Source organism: Myotis nattereri (assembly GCF_964212035.1).
Source record: "Myotis nattereri genome assembly, chromosome: 11".
NCBI classification, from domain to species: domain Eukaryota; kingdom Metazoa; phylum Chordata; class Mammalia; order Chiroptera; family Vespertilionidae; genus Myotis; species Myotis nattereri.
The window spans coordinates 30,715,410-30,732,887 of record NC_138086.1 but is presented as its reverse complement, the minus strand read 5'-3'; the positions used below and the strand labels follow the sequence as shown (position 1 = coordinate 30,732,887).

The 17,478-nt window shown below is 34.9% G+C and overlaps 1 protein-coding gene across 2 annotated transcripts in view; it reads left to right on the top strand.

The window, feature by feature from the left end:
* BRAF (B-Raf proto-oncogene, serine/threonine kinase) overlaps positions 1 to 17,478 on the top strand; it is a 147,280-nt gene that overhangs the window by 72,325 nt on the left and 57,477 nt on the right. For both annotated transcript variants that reach the window (XM_081102483.1, XM_081102482.1), the window contains exons 4-8: positions 1,384 to 1,487; positions 2,258 to 2,360; positions 7,960 to 8,108; positions 9,072 to 9,191; positions 14,695 to 14,854. In XM_081102483.1, the coding sequence (XP_080958609.1) occupies positions 1,384 to 1,487; positions 2,258 to 2,360; positions 7,960 to 8,108; positions 9,072 to 9,191; positions 14,695 to 14,854 (636 nt within the window). The remainder of the gene's footprint in view (positions 1 to 1,383; positions 1,488 to 2,257; positions 2,361 to 7,959; positions 8,109 to 9,071; positions 9,192 to 14,694; positions 14,855 to 17,478) is intronic.

The following is a 17,478-nucleotide window of genomic DNA, read 5'->3' as shown; positions in this document are numbered from 1 at the left end:
TTGCAAAAGCATTACAAGTATTGATTTGGGGGTTACAAATTTTAGCAGGTAGACAAATCACAAGTGCAGAATGCATGAATAAAGAGGATCAACTGTACCAGTCCAATCTCATGCATACTTCCAGTGATGAGCCTACTCATTCATAAGAAACTATTCCCTTGCTGGGTAGTTTTAATGGTTATATTGTTCCAAATTTGGGATCCTACTTTTTTCTGATTGTAGGTCCTAATTTGGCTTTCTGGATTGTTCTCCCTTTGATATACTATTTAAATTCAGCTGCCTTATATCTACTCTTACTCCATTTTGCCCCTGTAGCATGAAGATTCTTTAGAAACTTTTGGTTTGCTGAGAATTACGTGATTTAAAAAAATGGAACCTTTAATTTTATTGTTATTAACTAACACATCCCCTGTACCTCCACTCTCCTCCACCTCACCACCCTCACCATTAAAACCGGAACTTCCACTGCACCACTGTAGTCCACATTGTGGTTGTCTGTTCTCTTTCAGTTGCAAATTATTCAGATTCACTGGGGAAGGGGGCTTGAAGAAGAAAAGCCAAAATAGGGATGACCTCAAGTATATAAACTCTTCTATCTCGTTCCAGGGGTCCCAGTGCCTTTTCTACTTCTCCCCAGGTTAGCTTCATTCTGTGTCCAGATTTCCTCAATGCAGTGGGAAAGATGGCCACTGGGGCTCCAGATTTCTATCTGCTTGGCACACTGTACCTATAGTAAAAAGAGGAACTTCTCTCAGCCAGTTCCATTTATCAGTTAGGGAGGAACTCTGATTGTATTGGGGTCATACATCTATTTTTGGATCAATTGCTATTTCCAGGGATACAGGACACTGATTAGCCAGCTATGTCATGTGTAGCTAGAAAAGTAGTGACCCTTGATTGAGAGCCTCTCCTGGAATTTTTAGGGAAGGGCAGGTTCCCTGGGGAAACAGGAGTGCTAGTCAACTAAACGACAAATATCAGTTATACACATAAGACAAGTATTTTTTTCTCTCCTGTGTTTAGGATCAGTAATATATCTCTTAAGGACCATCGGTGTGATGGAAGGATTGCAGTTTTTAGTTTTAAACAGTGTTGGATCAAAATTGATTTTGCTTTAAATGTTGACATTATAGTTACTCAGTAGTGGGTACACAGTGATCTGTTATATTTTCTATTCTCTCTTATATGTTTAAAATATTTTATAATTTTAATGAACTAAAATTTATTGTATGTTGGTGAATAATAATACATATCTGTCATAGTTTCCCTTTAATAGTAAGCTGTAGAAATTATGTTGTATCTGATATAGGTAAGTTATTTTTTTTTAAATGTGAAAAACAATTTATTTCCTTTACCTCATATCATGCAATTATGATACTGTAGGTACCTGCAAGGTGTGGAGTTACAGTCCGGGACAGTCTAAAGAAAGCATTGATGATGAGAGGTCTAATCCCAGAGTGCTGTGCTGTTTACAGAATTCAGGATGGGTATGGTTTGTATGTGATGTGAAATTTTGTTGTGATCTTTACCTAAACCAGGGGAATTGAAAATCAACTTTAGAAAACAATATTAATTTATTATTAAATTTAGCCTAAAGAAATCTTGTGGGCCTTTTGATGCATTAACATTAGATAATTTTGTGTGTGACAATAGTGTATTACTCTGATTAAATGGCTTTATTTGAAATATGTGATTCGTAAATTTTTTTAACCATTTAGAATGTGACTCATTTGAATAGTGGACTCGGCTCCACTCCCCTATTTTTAATACAAACTTGTAGTTTCACAAAAGGCTTATCAAATTAACATTTTATATTGAACTTTTTTTCAAAACATCTAAAGTTGTGACAAGATCCACACACCTTCCTAATTTTGAATCCTGTTTTTAAAATTATCCTTTTGGGGGCATGTTGTCCCTTAAGTACTCTTTTTCTTTGGATAGATATATCTATACCTGTGATTATTTTATTTTATTTTTTTAATGCCAGGAACAGTAATTTTCTGCTGTTGTGGAACTGACTTTAATAAAAGAGTACATCTCTTTACCTTGCTGTTTGTCCAAGAGTGATACATTTATTTGGTGTAAACTTAAAAATTAAATTTATTGCCATTTAAATTTCTAACAATAGAAGACCAGGGAGCCAAAACTCCCTCACCATTATTGGCCACTCACTAACCAATTTCTGTATCTTCAGCATGAGGTATATGAAGGTTTTTAGGTATGATTACCAAGGAAGGCTTGTGTCTACACTTTTCAGAGAGAAGAAACCAATTGGATGGGACACTGATATTTCCTGGCTTACTGGAGAGGAATTGCATGTCGAAGTATTGGAAAATGTTCCACTTACAACACACAACTTTGTATGTACCTTTACATTTTTTTTGAAATGTCAGAAATGTTTATGTTGCCCTAACTGGTTTGTCTCAGTGGATAGAGCGTTGGCCTGTGGACTGAAGGGTCCCAGGTTCGATTCAGGCCAAGGGCACATGCCCGTGTTGCGGGCTCAATCCCCAGTAGGGGACGTGCAGGAGGCAGCCAATCAGTGATTCTCTCTCATCATTGATGTTTCTACCTCTCCCTTCCTCTCTGAAATCAAATAAATATATATTTTAAAATGTTTATGTTCTGTGAATGAATTTTTATTTAGGAAATATGAAATATGAATGAATAATTTGGGGATTCATAGTTTACCTCAGTTAAAAATCAGTTCTTTAAAAAACTTGAATTTAAACTAAAGAGTTTTACTTGAGTCATTATACTTTCTTTTGAATTTAAAAACAATACATGCTCATTATGAAAAGAAAATTTAAAAGGCACAAAATGTATAGCAAGTAAAAAAGTGAAAATACCCGACTAGAGGTAAACTAGTATTAATCAACCTTTGTATAGTCTTCCAAATTCTTTCTACGTATATTTATAAACATATATGCTTATATCTATGACCCTATGGTTTTTCTTCTTTCATTTTCTCTTTTCCCCTCTTTTATCTTCATTATTTCCCATTTCTTTCCTTTTCTTAAACTAAAAATGGAGTCTTGTTCTTTGCTTCACAGACATCTTTTTATGTCAGTATACCTAGTTTTTTTTTAAGCAATCTTTTTTTTTTAATGTATTGATTTTTTACAGAGAGGAAGAGAGAGGGATAGAGAATTAGAAACATCGATCAGCTGCCTCCTGCACACCCTCTACTGGGGATGTGCCCGCAACCAAGGTACATGCCCTTGACTGGAATCGAACCTGGGACCTTTCAGTTCGCAAGCCGACGCTCTATCCACTGAGCCAAACCGGTTAGGGCAATATACCTAGTTTTATTTTTATAATGATTGCATAATCTGTAAGAATAGTATAAATTCTGTATAATTAGCCATCCCTCTAATAATAGACATTTAGATGTTGTTTTAAAAATCTATTATGTACAGGCCTAAACAGAATCTTTCTGCATACATCTTGACATACTTGCATAAAATTTTCTAAAGTATAAGTTAATGGAAGTGGCACAGCTCTCCTTGAGGACTGAAAGAAGACATTAAAACTCTCTTTGAAAAAAAAATGAAAGAATGAAACTCTCTTTGATGACTTCTCCCTTTGGTGTTTGCACTTGCTAGAACCTAGCCTAAGCTAAGTGTCACCAGCATAAAGCCTGAAAAGTGAAACCTCTCTACCTTATAGATGAGGACTCAGTTCCCAGAGCTTGAGAACCTGTCCTCTAAAAGGGTAGGCAAAAGCCAGGATTAGAGTGATCTGCAAGACAGGAGTAAATGTCTTATCTATATATCTGAAATTTTAACCATAGTTTATTTTTTTCTAGATGGATAGTTATTGCTACCATTTCGGCTTCAAGTGTTTTTCCATGTGCCTTGGTGATTAGTACAGCTGGGCTCTTAAAGCAGACAATTGATGAGATGATTTCCATGGGGGTTTGTGTATTCAGGGCTCTATTAGTGGTGAATAATGAAATCAAGTATTTCAATAATCAAGGCATCTTCTGAACAAGTGTAAAATACACTTAACATCAATCAGATTTACTATGCAAATAGTTTTATAATGATGAACTAGGAAGTTCATTACTATTGAATTTTAACTCAGTGTAGAATTTTGAGTGGTAAGATTTTAGGAATAAAAAAACAATTGAGCTTACATTTCATAGTGATTACTATTCTTTTTCTTAATTATTATGCTTAGCTAGGAATCAGATATGGGGAGATAAAAGAAGACCTAAGTTGCTAATCAGAAAATTGTACTAAAATAGTGCCTCAGGAAGGTCTTTGATATAGGAATGTAATGAAAGCAAACTGCAGGTTAGTTCCAGAGTATGGAAATCCTTTCAGCACTATTGGAGACCTTCCAGTAAATGTTTATTGAAAACCTCCCAGTTACCAACACTGTGTCTAATATGATAATATAACAATGAATAAGGAAAAAAGTATCCCGGCCTTTGAGTAGAGAGACAGTTGATTTAATAAGAAATTTTATAAACATTTGTAATAACTGTATGTGTAAAGTGCTATAGATATACAGAGTGGAGACTCCTAACCTGCCTTTGAGGGGTCAGAAGGTTTCCCAAATGAAGATTATCAAAACTAAGGTCTAATGGATGAGGGAATAGCAGAGAAGAGTGAAGGGAAAAGTAAGCAAGAAAACATGTTACCTTTTCAGTTTTAAAAAAATGTTTAGCCCTAACCAGTTTGACTCAGTGGCTAGAGCATTGGTCCATGGACTGAAGGCTCCAAGGTTCAATTCCAGTCAAGGACACATACCTTGGTTGCAGGCTCGATCCCCAGCCCTGGTCAGGGTGCATGCGGTAGGCAACCAATCCATGTGTCTCACTCACATCAATGTTTCTCTCTGTGTGTCTCTCCCTCTCCCTTCCATTTTCTCAAAAAATCAATGGAAAAATATCCTCAGGTGAGGATTAACAATAATAATAATAATAATAATAACAACAACAACAGCAATAATAATGTTCAGAATGGATGTTACAAAGTTAGAGGAGGGGGATGTTAAAAATAATAAGAGTTATGGCTAGAGTAAGCAGTCAAGTTCATGAGAGTCTTTGTAAGCCATGTTAAAGACTTGGACTTTTCTGTAAAGTAATTGGAAATTTAATGATTGTAAGCAGGGGAGAAATGTGACTAGATATGTGTTTTAGAATAATTAGATATGGGTTTTAGCAATTATTCTAAACTCATATATAATCATACTACTCCCCTGAGTGGAAGGGAAAGGGAGAGACACACAGAAACATTGATGTGAGAGAGACACATCGATTGGTTGCCTCCCGAGTTCCAAATAGAGGCAAAGTAAAAGCCTGTACTCTCTTTGCATCTCTGTTGGATTTTGCTGGCTATTCAAGGGATGCTGCTGCTGCCTTATGGTTTCATAGCGTCTTTTATAAAAGCAATTCCTTCAGTATTTGCCTATATCCCTAGAATCCTTAAGAACTGGTGGAGTGAAGGATGACAGGGAAAGTAGGGAAACAAGATTTGAAACAGATGTCATTTGTCTAGCCCTTCCCATTTTTCCTTCAGACAGCCCCACACCTTACAAATTAATGCATGCAGATTGCCTGGTCTATGCCTCCCATTAATTTACCATCCATGTTTTAATATGCTCAAATTCAGAATAAGCCTAAATTGTGACCCAAAAGAAAAGAAACACCTTTCTGTGTTCACCTTTATTGACAAACATATACTTAAAAATACAGGTACAGGGTGGGCAAAAGTAGGTTTATAATTTTTCATATGGAAAATAATACAACTTTTTGTGTACTCACAACTATAAGCCTACTTTTGCTCCATCCTGAATATATCACTTGCAATTTATACTAAAGTGCATACCCATGTTTTCTCCTCTCAGATATTTTTCTCTGCTCTCTGCTTCTCCCTTCTCCCCTCTTGTCTTTCTCTCTCTCTCTCTCTCTCTCTCTCTCTCTCTCTCTCTCTCTCTCTCTCTCTCTTCTCCTTTACATATACACACAACCAGTTACACATAATTTTCAAGTCAGTGATAGTAAGAAAGGTTACAATTGAGTAAATTAATGCAGGAAGAGAAATTAGGGTTTCATGATACAGATTATCAGGAGAGTGAAGGTCTGAATGGTTAGCAAAGAAGATGAGATGACTATAAAATGCTTATTCCTATGTGAAAGTTTTGTATTTTTCTGTGCTCTATCTCCTGAAATTATGCTAGCAGCATAAAAGATTCTCTTGACTTTGGCAAATAATGGTCACATAAATGTTAAAGATCTTCTAATTTCTTGTATATCCAGAAACAAATGGAAAAGGAACAAAGCTAAAAACAAGCAGTTGCCTTTTTAAATCCCCTAGAAAGTGATAATAGAAAAGAAGATGAAGAAAACAAAAGTCATTTATAAAACTACCTAAATGTTCTCACAAGCCAGAATGGATGATATGCCAAGATGCCTGCTATTGTTTGATGAAACATTTTAAAATAACTTTTAATTCTGTTAAATATGTTTATTGAGAAGAGTTTGGTAAACTGTGGGTATTATGTTCAATTTAATGATTTGTGGAAAGCATTTACATGTAATAGATTAGAAAATTCTAATGTATATGTATGTAGTTAGGGTAAGTATTGTTACATGAATACAGATGTGTCCTGGGTCATAGTGCAAAATATATTTTTTACTTTAGTTTTTGATTAAAACTGTCTGAAAAACTAAGATGAATTGAGAATATGCAGCAAAAAAAAAAAAACAGGACAAAATAGAAGTCACCCATGCTCTCACCACTTTGAAATAGACATTGTTAACATTTTGGTATTTGTTTCACCTTTTTATGTTTTCTGCTTATTATTTACACAAATTAATACTTTTCAAACAGTTTCTAGCTTTGGTAGTTATCAAGGTAGAGCATCCCTAAAACAACCAAAAAAGAGAGAGCCTCCCTAGCATAGTTCTGTTTATGTGACCCAGGTGTGGTAGATGATCTGTTTTCATTCAGAGGCGCCACAGGAGGTGTGCTGGTGTTGGTGTGCCACAAGAGGCACACCCGTGGGCTGCAAAAACTTTTGAAACATGCAATACCTGACTGTTTAGTCAGGCACTGACCTCTTTTCCCTTAGATTATCAAATAAAAAGAATGACAACAGCCAACACAGCAATAGCAATCCAGTATGAATTAATCAGAATTATACCCATTTTTTGTCAAAATGGCAAAAATGTGTATTTTGTGCCGCAAAATTTTCGTAATTAGTTTATGTGTGCCATGAGATGAAAAAGGTTGAAAATCGTTGTTGGAGAGCATTTGCCTCTGAGTGGAGTTTTTACATGTTGTCTTTTAAGTTTCACAGAGGAGTGTTCACAAATGCATTTAGGTGTTCTAATCCTCTAACAAAATGATGCTTGTTAAGTTGTTCTTACTGTCTTTTAGGTGATTTTCCTGTTTCTTAACCTAGTTAGTAAGTTTAGGCAGGGTTGTTTTGATTTTCATAAAATTACAGATAGCTTTGTCTTTTATAATTATAAATGTTTTTACATTTTCCCTCCTCCCATTGCGTTTTTTTTTTGGGGGGGGGGGGCGTTGTGGGTCCTCTGTTGGATACCTTTGTAAAGGTTTTAAATAGTAACACTGGTGAGCATCTTGTAACTTCTTTCTTTGTACAATTAAATTGTACCCTTACCTTTAAGTTCTATTCCCTCTTCTTATCTAATCTTTACTTTTATTTTTATGTAGTCAAGATTGAAATTAGTTTTGAATTTTTTATTCATTTCCCATCAAGACTTCTGATTTTTTTAAATTGGATATTGGGTGGGAGATAATACATATTAGTCTACTATGTTGAAGCCACTGGTTTTCATTTGAGTATATTAGTGTGTAAGGCAGTTCTCATACTATGAATATGTAAAAGGTTTACTATTTTAAACAAGAGAGTAAATAAGTTGATTGCTAAAAAGATTTTTGCAAGTTTTGAAATCCTCTATGATGTTTTACTTTGCAGGTACGGAAAACTTTTTTCACCTTAGCATTTTGTGACTTTTGTCGAAAGCTGCTTTTCCAGGGTTTCCGCTGTCAAACATGTGGTTATAAATTTCACCAGCGTTGTAGTACAGAGGTTCCACTGATGTGTGTTAATTATGACCAACTTGAGTAAGTAATCAAAAAAGATTCTATCTACCATATTGCATTTAACTTTTCTGAATGTGAAACTGGTATGTCTTAGAGTCTGTGGGAATTTTTTGTGCAGTAGAGTTGTTACAGGGAATTTTTTTTTAAGTGTATCTGGAGAGTAGTATGTAGTATAGCCTGTATTTTACTCCAAAATTGTATTTCTGGTTCAGCTACACATTTCATTTATGTTTTATATTCTCTTTCAATTAATAAAGATCCCTTACCCATAGAAATCACTTATAGGTAGTTTTGGGGAGGAGAGCAGTTGTTGTTTCAATTAAGCTAACTATTATATTTTTGGACCACAGATCAAAGAATCTGATTCTGTCAGCTATTTTGTAAATTCTGTTTCTCTCTCTCTCTCTTCCTATCTCTACATCTCTACCCCCTTTAACCCCACCTGCACCCCCAATTTATTTAAAAGTGAGATGTAAAATCTTTGTACCTAATGTATCTTTTTCTAAAATTTTTATTTGCTTTTTATGCTAGAGCTTCTCTAACAAATTAGACTAAGTCTCTTTTAAAAATCTTTTTGTGTGTTGTAGTTGCTGCTGCTGTTAAGGTATTACTACTTTTCATGATCACTTGAGCAAATAGAATTCAACTCTGTATTTTAAAGTATATTATAATGATGTAATCTGACTTTGCAATAGTTACATTTTCTTCTAATTCCTTAACATAAAGCATGATTTTTCCCTTCTGATATGTAGAAATTTGCCATATAGAACAATTAGTTTTAGATTCTGAGCTTGCCTTTGAAAATGCAATTTAATTTTTAAAAATAAGCCAAAAGCACAACTAATTTAATTTAACAACCATTTCTAAAAATGGAATTTGATCTCCGATATTTCTGTTAACTCTATAATGTATTCTGATGTATGAAGCTTCTGGGTTTTGCACAAGTTAGGTTTGTTTTGTTTTGTTTTTGTTTTTGCCTCACAGTTTGCTGTTTGTCTCCAAGTTTTTTGAACACCACCCAATACCACAGGAGGAGGCCTCCTTTGCAGAGACTACCCTTACATCTGGATCATCCCCTTCCACATACTCCTCCGATTCTTTTGGGTATGATTTGACTCCTGCTGTTCAGTGGCTTGCTATTTGAGCTGGTTTCTTTTGGATCTTTGGTTTACTATAAACTTTTTCAACATCTGGATTGTAATAAACTTATTTTATTACACCAGTTAGGTTTTTAATATGCATTTGGTATAGATACATGGGATTTAGAGTCCCTGCCTTGTGCTCATCACTTTATTGGGTAATATCAGATATAAAAGTACAAGACTTCCATTTAGAATCCTAGCATTAACATATGAGACAGTGGCAAACAATAAAAATAATATATAATTAAAATCTATAGTTTATGACACAGTATTTAAAACTATGTGATAAAGACAAATATTACCATGTTTACAGGAGAAAAGGATAGTGAGAGAGAGTAGTCAAGATAATTTAATGAAGAAAGTGGGATTTAAATTGGACCTTGAAGAATTCTAAAAGTCTGAATTAGCCTGGGGAATAAAAACCTGGTGATTGGGAGGCAGGAAGGGGGGAAGAGGGGAGGGGCAGTTAGAAATAGCATAAATAAAGGGAATAGCAATGGCATGTTTAGGAGATAGTGAAGAGAGCCTAATCTAAGTGGAGAAGAAGTATGTGTAAAACTAGATTAGAGAGTCTGGAATTTACACTACACATAAGAAGGAAAAAAAGAACTAAAGTGTTTTGAGCAGAGGACTAACCTGATGAAAATGGTTTTAAAGAAAGAATCACTTAACAGTGATATACAGATAGATTGATAGAGAGATGTCTGTTGTAAAGAAGGCCAACTAGGATGCTGGTTGTGAAAACAGTGAGAAGCAATGAAGACTTGAACTGAAGTAGTAGCAGCATACAGAAGGAATGGATATTCATAATATGTAAAAGAAAAAATTAATAGTATTAATTAGTTGTGGAGGATAAAGAGGTATACATAGTCATCCACATATTCAAGTTTCATACTAGGAAAAAAGATGATGATGAGTTTAGAAGATGCCGGTTTGCTTTGAAGCATTTCTTACACAGGTCTGTTTACTCTTTCCCTATGGGATTTGAGAAAGTATAAATTATACTATATCTGGAAGCATACAGTTAAAAATAAGTCTCCACACAGCATTCTGTTCTAGACTATTCTAGAGATAATTAATTAAGATCAGAAATATTTGTCAGTTTTAACCCTACTTCTTCTCATTTTTCACAATGTAATGCTATTCTACCCAGAGATATTTAAAAAATAATAATAAGTTGACAGTCAAAATAGGCCTATAATTTTTATGAAGCCAACCTTTCTGGAGATGTAATAGGCTAGAAATTTTAGCAAAAAAACTTGTATTAAGGAGTGGGTGTATTTACTTATTTTGGACAACATAGAAGATGCAACCACTATGTTCTTTTGACAGGTTGTAACAGTTACCCCCTTTGGTGGAGTCATCTTACACCTGCTGTTTTTATCATTTGTATGCAGCTGTATATTTTTAGGAGAGCAAATCAAAATATTATTGTTTTGATTTTTAATTAATCCCTTAACTGTGACATTTACTCCTGACAGATTCTATAGACTGTGATGCCTTTCTAATGTCAAGTCCCAGTTCTGTGAGCAGAGTTAGAGAATATCATAATGAAATTAGCATGGCCTCTCTGAAAGTTATTAATGGTAATGATGAGGACATTTGCTTACCAGTGATGGGAATGCTAGTTTTAAATTAAGAAACCATTTGCGCCCGGCCGGCGTGGCTCAGTGGATAGAGCGTAGGCCTGCAGACTGAAGGGTCCCAGGTTCGATTCCGGCCGGGGGCATGTACCTTGGTTGCAGGCACATCCCCAATAGGGGGTGTGCAGGAGGCAGCTGATCAATGTTTCTCTCTCATTGATGTTTCTAACTCTCTATCCCTCTCCCTTCCTCTCTGTAAAAAATCAATAAAATATATTAAAAAAAATAATAGTTTTGCGCCGAAACCGGTTTGGCTCAGTAGATGGAGCGTCGGCCTGCGGACTGAAGGGTCCTAGGTTCGATTCCGGTCAAGGGCATGAACCTGGGTTGCGGGCACATCCCCAGTAGGAGATGTGCAGGAGGCGGCTGATCGATGTTTCTCTCTCCTCGATGTTTCTAACTCTCTATCTCTCTCCCTTCCTCTCTGTAAAAAATCAATAAAATATATTTAAAAAAAAAAAAACCATTTGCCTATGCCATAGGTACTTCATTCATAGTAATCTGAAGTAGATTCTGGTCTTGAGAAAATTATGGGGAAGATGTTTAAACTTTTGTTTTCCTGATGCTTTTCTGTTACAAGTGTATAGGGATAGTCTGAAAAGGCAGATGCCAATTCTGTTCTATATCAGAATTTCTTTGCATTTTGTTAATAGTCTGGCAACAATCATGATGGTCGTGAAACACATACAAAAATAGATGTAACCAAGACATATTGGAGAAGTGATACATTGCCCAGTTTGGATAAGAAATTAGCGGCACCCACTTTTCTACTTTTAAAAAATTCTTTGGAATGTATACATTATTGAAAAGGCAGCATTTTAAAAGTTGCATATCGCTGAACAGAGGTAGTCACTTTGCCTCAGAATTTTTAATATTCAAGATTAAAAATGAGACCTAAACTAACTGATAATTTACTGAAGGGTGTTAAAGGTAAAAAAAAAAAAAAAAAAAAAAAAAAACTTATTTTTTATTTGGTACTACTTTAAAGAGGTTTGCAGCAAGATTAAGGTAGACATATCATGAGGTGAAAGCCAGTTTGCTGATTGCCAACATACTTTACATGGTATAAATTGCCTTGGTTTTAGTAAAGAATTGCTAGCATGGAAATTCAATTTTATCAATTCCCAGAAATGATGAGAGAGAGGGATATACTGGTTCACATTAACCAGAATCAGAAAACACTAATTTAGAATGCCAGGTAATTCATTTCAGCGAGAAATAGACCTGTTGTGTAGACCAAACTTCTTTTGTTGTATGGACCAACGCTCACCCTACTTTGAAAGATATTTATGTGAAACCAAATTATAATCAAAAGATTGTTTTTGTTAAGGTTGGAATTAGGACAAGGTTCAGATGTTCATGATATCAGGACATAATAACTTGAAGTGTTCTCCTAAATTATAATACACTTGCCTTCAAGGCTAGATAAATTGACTTTGTGGAACAGCGCATATCATTCCCTGGGTGGTGTTAGATACCAGCTGGAAAATTATATTCTTCCTGGCTTTATGTAATAAGTAGATATCCTTTTTGTCTAGTATATCCATTTTTTTCTTTAGATATCATAATAAAACTTACCAGATTAAATCCAGGGTTTGTTTTTCTTACTTCTGGACTAATATCCTTTGCATATATATTTCTAATTTGATATATGCTACATATTGCTGTTTTAATTCACTAAGTTTCAAGAATGAGTTGCTGTCACTTATGATGTCATCAAATCAGTTATATTAATTAGTCTATCTTGTAGTTAATTCGGACTTTTTCTGTCTTCAAGTCCTAACTTAATGTATGCTATTGCCTTGAGATTTCAAATCAGCCTATATATAATAGCTTTATAAAAATCTGCACTTTCCCAAACTTAAAAAAAAACCTAATATTGTCATTTTTACATTCTTTTACCTGCTCCCAAAATCTTTTAGCATAGGGTGTACATTTGGTTGCCTAAAGCAAAAGTAAAGACAGCTCTGTCACAAACGAAAAATTTCTTAACAGAATAAAGAGACCAGTGGAGCATGCTAATTTTCCTAAATGCCAATTTTATCAGTCTTTACCTATAATTTTCATTAGGCTAATACCAATATTTTTAAAGTACCTAGCATTTTATTATTACTTGGATTCGTTTAGTTAATATGAATAGACAAAGTGCATATTTCTTTCCCTATCCTTAATAGTGTGCTTCAGAGAAGTAAACTATAAACTGGGTTGATTTAGATTCTGTTAACATGCTCTGTCCTTAAGGTTTTTGTCACTGTTTGGCTTCTTTGCTTCTTCAAACCTTTATTTTTTTTCTACTGTATGTCTTTTCTTCCTGTTCTTCTTTAAACCCTCTCCCCTCACAAAATATCTTTTTTTAAAAAAATATATATATATTTTATTGATTTTTTACAGAGAGGAAGAGAGAGGGATAGAGAGTTAGAAACATCAATCAGCTGCCTCCCACACACTCCCTACTGGGGATGTGCCCGCAACCAAGGTACATGCCCTTGACCAGAATCGAACCTGGGACCCCTCAGTTCGCAGGCCGACGCTCTCTCCACTGAGCCAAACTGGTCATGGCACAAAATATCTTTTTATCTTCACAACATTGTCTTTCTGGCTATGTCTTAACCACTAAATAATACTGATTAATTAGAGTTTGCATAAGATGAGGTAGAATGATAACCAATCTGAAGAGAGGCTCTTAGCACTGAGTCATTCATTGGTCCTGATGGAGCTCATCTTATTTTTCAAGTGATTCTCACTTCCCAGCTCCCTTGGATATCTTTCTGAGGGGCATAGACTCCTCACAGCTATTTACAGTCTGTCAAATCTTTAGTGTGCTCTGTGATTTACTTTGGGGACAGTGATGAGAGAGACTTTTTTTATCTGCAGTAATAAAATATAGACCTCTCTGTAACCTATTTTCATGGCTTCATCAAAAAGCTATTTTTAAAAATACTTGCTTTAGTGCTTCATGTATATGATTCTTACATGTCTCTTGTGTCAGTTCTTGGGCATAGTACTAGTAAATATTCCAAAACATAGGAGACTGATACTATAAGGATCAGGATCAGCTTTTGAGTTTGGAAATGATCATTTACTGTTGTTCAGGATTTTAATTCACCTCTTGGATAGAGTAACAGGTATATCTTTCAGGTCCTGAAATACACATGCATATTCTCAAAATACTTATAATTGCCTAATACTTTCCTTAAAAATGTCATTTTAGTAACTTCAACTATCAAGGAATGGAAAAGGTAAAAAAAAAAAAAAAGGCAGGTTTTGTTCGCTCAGTCTCTACCTAGAGCAGGGGTGGGGAACCTTTTTTCTGCCAGGGGCCATTTGGATATTTATAACATCATTCCCGAGCCATACAAAATTATCAACTTAAAAATTAACCTGCTATATTTGGTCAAGCATTTAATTAACGTCTTGGCAGGGCCAGACCAAATAATTTTTTGTTCCTTATATGGCCCACCCCACGGGCCAGACGTTCCCCACCCCTGACCTAGAACATTCTTGTGTAACTTTAAAAGACAAGAGTTTCTTCAGCTGATTAACCATAGGCCATTTCTAGCCATTTGTAGGTTTCCCTGGAGTTTTCTGGCTAAGAATCAATGTTATCATTGATAGTCCCTGGAGGTTAATAGTTGAAGGCATATCAGTTTTTTAAACTAATACTTTTAAAACCCATTCCTGCTGGGTTATTAATGCTTTATTTTAACAATTTTATTTGAGAATATGAAAACAAGGAAATCTTTATATTATCCATTTTTTTAAATGTTATTATCTCTATAAAGTTGCTCTGAACCTTATCTTCAAATGACTTGATTTTTCCAGGCCCCAAATGCTCACCAGTCCATCTCCTTCAAAATCCATTCCAATTCCACAGCCTTTCCGACCAGCAGATGAAGATCATCGAAATCAGTTTGGACAACGAGATCGGTCCTCATCGGCTCCAAATGTGCATATAAACACAATAGAACCTGTCAATATTGACGTAAGTATCCAGCATTGTTAGAACTAAAAAATTCAAGTGTATTTACTTTTCTGCTACAGTTCTAATATAAATCAGAAATAAGTATCATCTTTCATTAATCACAGTAATAAGTGATAGACTTTTATGAAATACAGATCAGAAAAGCCTTGCCATCTTCTCTGATCGCATTAAATGCTTAACTGGTACCAAGTTACAGGCTTATTCTGATTTTTTCCCCCTTAAGACACCACCAGTCCTATTTTCATTTATTTAACAGATAATCCACTTGGCCATTTTATGATAAAGAAAAAATAAGAATACAGTTGTAGGTTTTTTCATTAAATCAATTTGAAATCTTAACCTAAATTTCTATAACTTTGTGTTAAATAACCCTAAGGACTAATCATTGCTTTATGTATTTTACATGTAAAACTACCTTATCTTTTTTACTTTATTGAGTATACCATTGTATTCTGTTTCTATACACATCTTGACTTGGGTATATTTTTTTAATGTAAAGTTTGTCATTAAGTTTTAATCATTCATTGTTTAAAATGCATCATCTCTGGTTTCATCATCATATATTGTAGCCTCACCTCTTCAGTTATTTTAACCACCTTCTGGCTGGTCACTCTTGACATTTTTACTTTCCTATATTATCTTGCACACTGTAATTTAATTATGTACATTAGTGTCAATTCTTCAATTAGACCTTAACTTCTGGACAGCAGAAACAATTCCTAATATAGCTCCTTTGGCACCTATCTTAGAACTAAATACATAATAAATCATCAAAAAATATTTGTTTCAGTAAAAGAATTAGAAAATAAGACAGAAAATTCCCTGTAATATAGATCAGGAGGTCAACAAACTTTTCCTTAAAGGGCCAGATAGTAAATATTTTAGGCTGTGGGCCATGTGATTTTTAATGACAGCTATTGAACTCTGCCATTGTAGTGTGAAAGCAGCCATAGACAATGCATTATAAACAAATGGATGTGGCTGTATTCCACTAAAATTTTATTTATAAGAATAGATGGCCAGTTCATTATATTTTGCCAGTCCCTGATACAGACAAAGAGAGGAAGAGAAGAGAAAAAAGATGAAGCACACAGGATCAATCCAACAGGACTGGTTCATTTAATTGGTCATCCCAATAACTGAGTTACACAGAAGAGGATAAAAGTGCCCTTGCCGTCTGAGCTGTGTTGGGCTGAGACCCTTGGAACAATCTTGGAATTAGATATTATGTTCTTCAGAACTTGTGCTTTAGAATAAAGAGGATAGATTATCCTTAATCTCTGTAATCAATAACGAAACAGAAAATCCACAAGGTGTTTTTGGGTTTTGTTTTGTTTTGTTTTTTTGCTTTGGAAAGTAATTATATATATTTAAAAAGGAAATTGAAACTGTGTAAGCAGGGTCTTGGAGTTAATGAGGTGGTTATATGTGTTAGAAGTCAGGTTGTTCTCATTATACAGGCATTCCTTATGTGAGTCCTCATAATTACAAGGTGGAATAGAGAAGCAAAAATTGTCTTAACAGGAAAACATACTAGTTTCCACTCAAGCATCCCTTGCCATTTAATATCAGCCTGCGTCCCAACCCCTTTACATTAATATCCAACATTTCAATGAAAACATAATGCAAACTTATTTCAAATCTGGCACACACACAAAAAAAGATTTTAAGGATTTTATGAACACTGTAAAAAGTGACTAGAGAACTACTCAAATCATATAAAGCCATTGACAAATACATAGAATTAAGTCAGTCTAGGTAATAAAAGAAAACACAAAATTCATAAGGATGACAATATAATGGGCTCTTTAAATGAAAATTATTTCAATATCAAAGGATTGCCCTATCTGGTTTGGCTCAGTGGCTAGAGCAGTGATGGCGAACCTATGACACGCGTGTCAGAGGTGACATGCGAACTCATTTTTTTGCTTGATTTTTCTTTGTTAAATGACATTTAAATATATAAAATAAATATCAAAAATACAAGTCTTTGGTTTACTATGGTTGCAAATATCAAAAAATTTCTATATGTGACACGGCACCAGAGTTAAAGTTAGGGTTTTTCAAAATGCTGACACGCCGAGCTCAAAAGGTTCGCCATCACTGGGCTAGAACGTCGGCCTGTGGATTTGAAGGGTTCCAGGTTCAATTCTAGTCAAGGGCACATGCCTGGGTTCAGGCTCAATCCCCAATAGGGGGCATGCTGGAGGCAGCTGATCAGTGATTCTCTCTCATCACTGATGTTTCTATCTTTCCCTCTTCTTTCTCTCTGAAGTCAATAAAAAATATACATATTAAATATCAAAGGATTGAAAGAGGCCCTTGTGGGGTGAGGGAATAGAAGATGATGGGAGGAGGGGGTAAAAGATCAACCAAAGGACTTGTATGCATGCATATGAGCATAACCAATGAACACAAGACAGTAGGGGGGTGAGGGCATGTGCTGGGGGCTGGTAGCAGCCTGGGAGAGGAAAAAGGAGACTTGTGTAATACTTCAAACAATAAAGAATTTAAATTTAAAAAAGAAAGAGGCCTTTGAAGGGTAGAGTCCCCTAAAATTATTTTTAAATATATTTTTATTGATTTCAGAGAGGAAAGGAGAGAGAGATAGAAACATCAGTGAT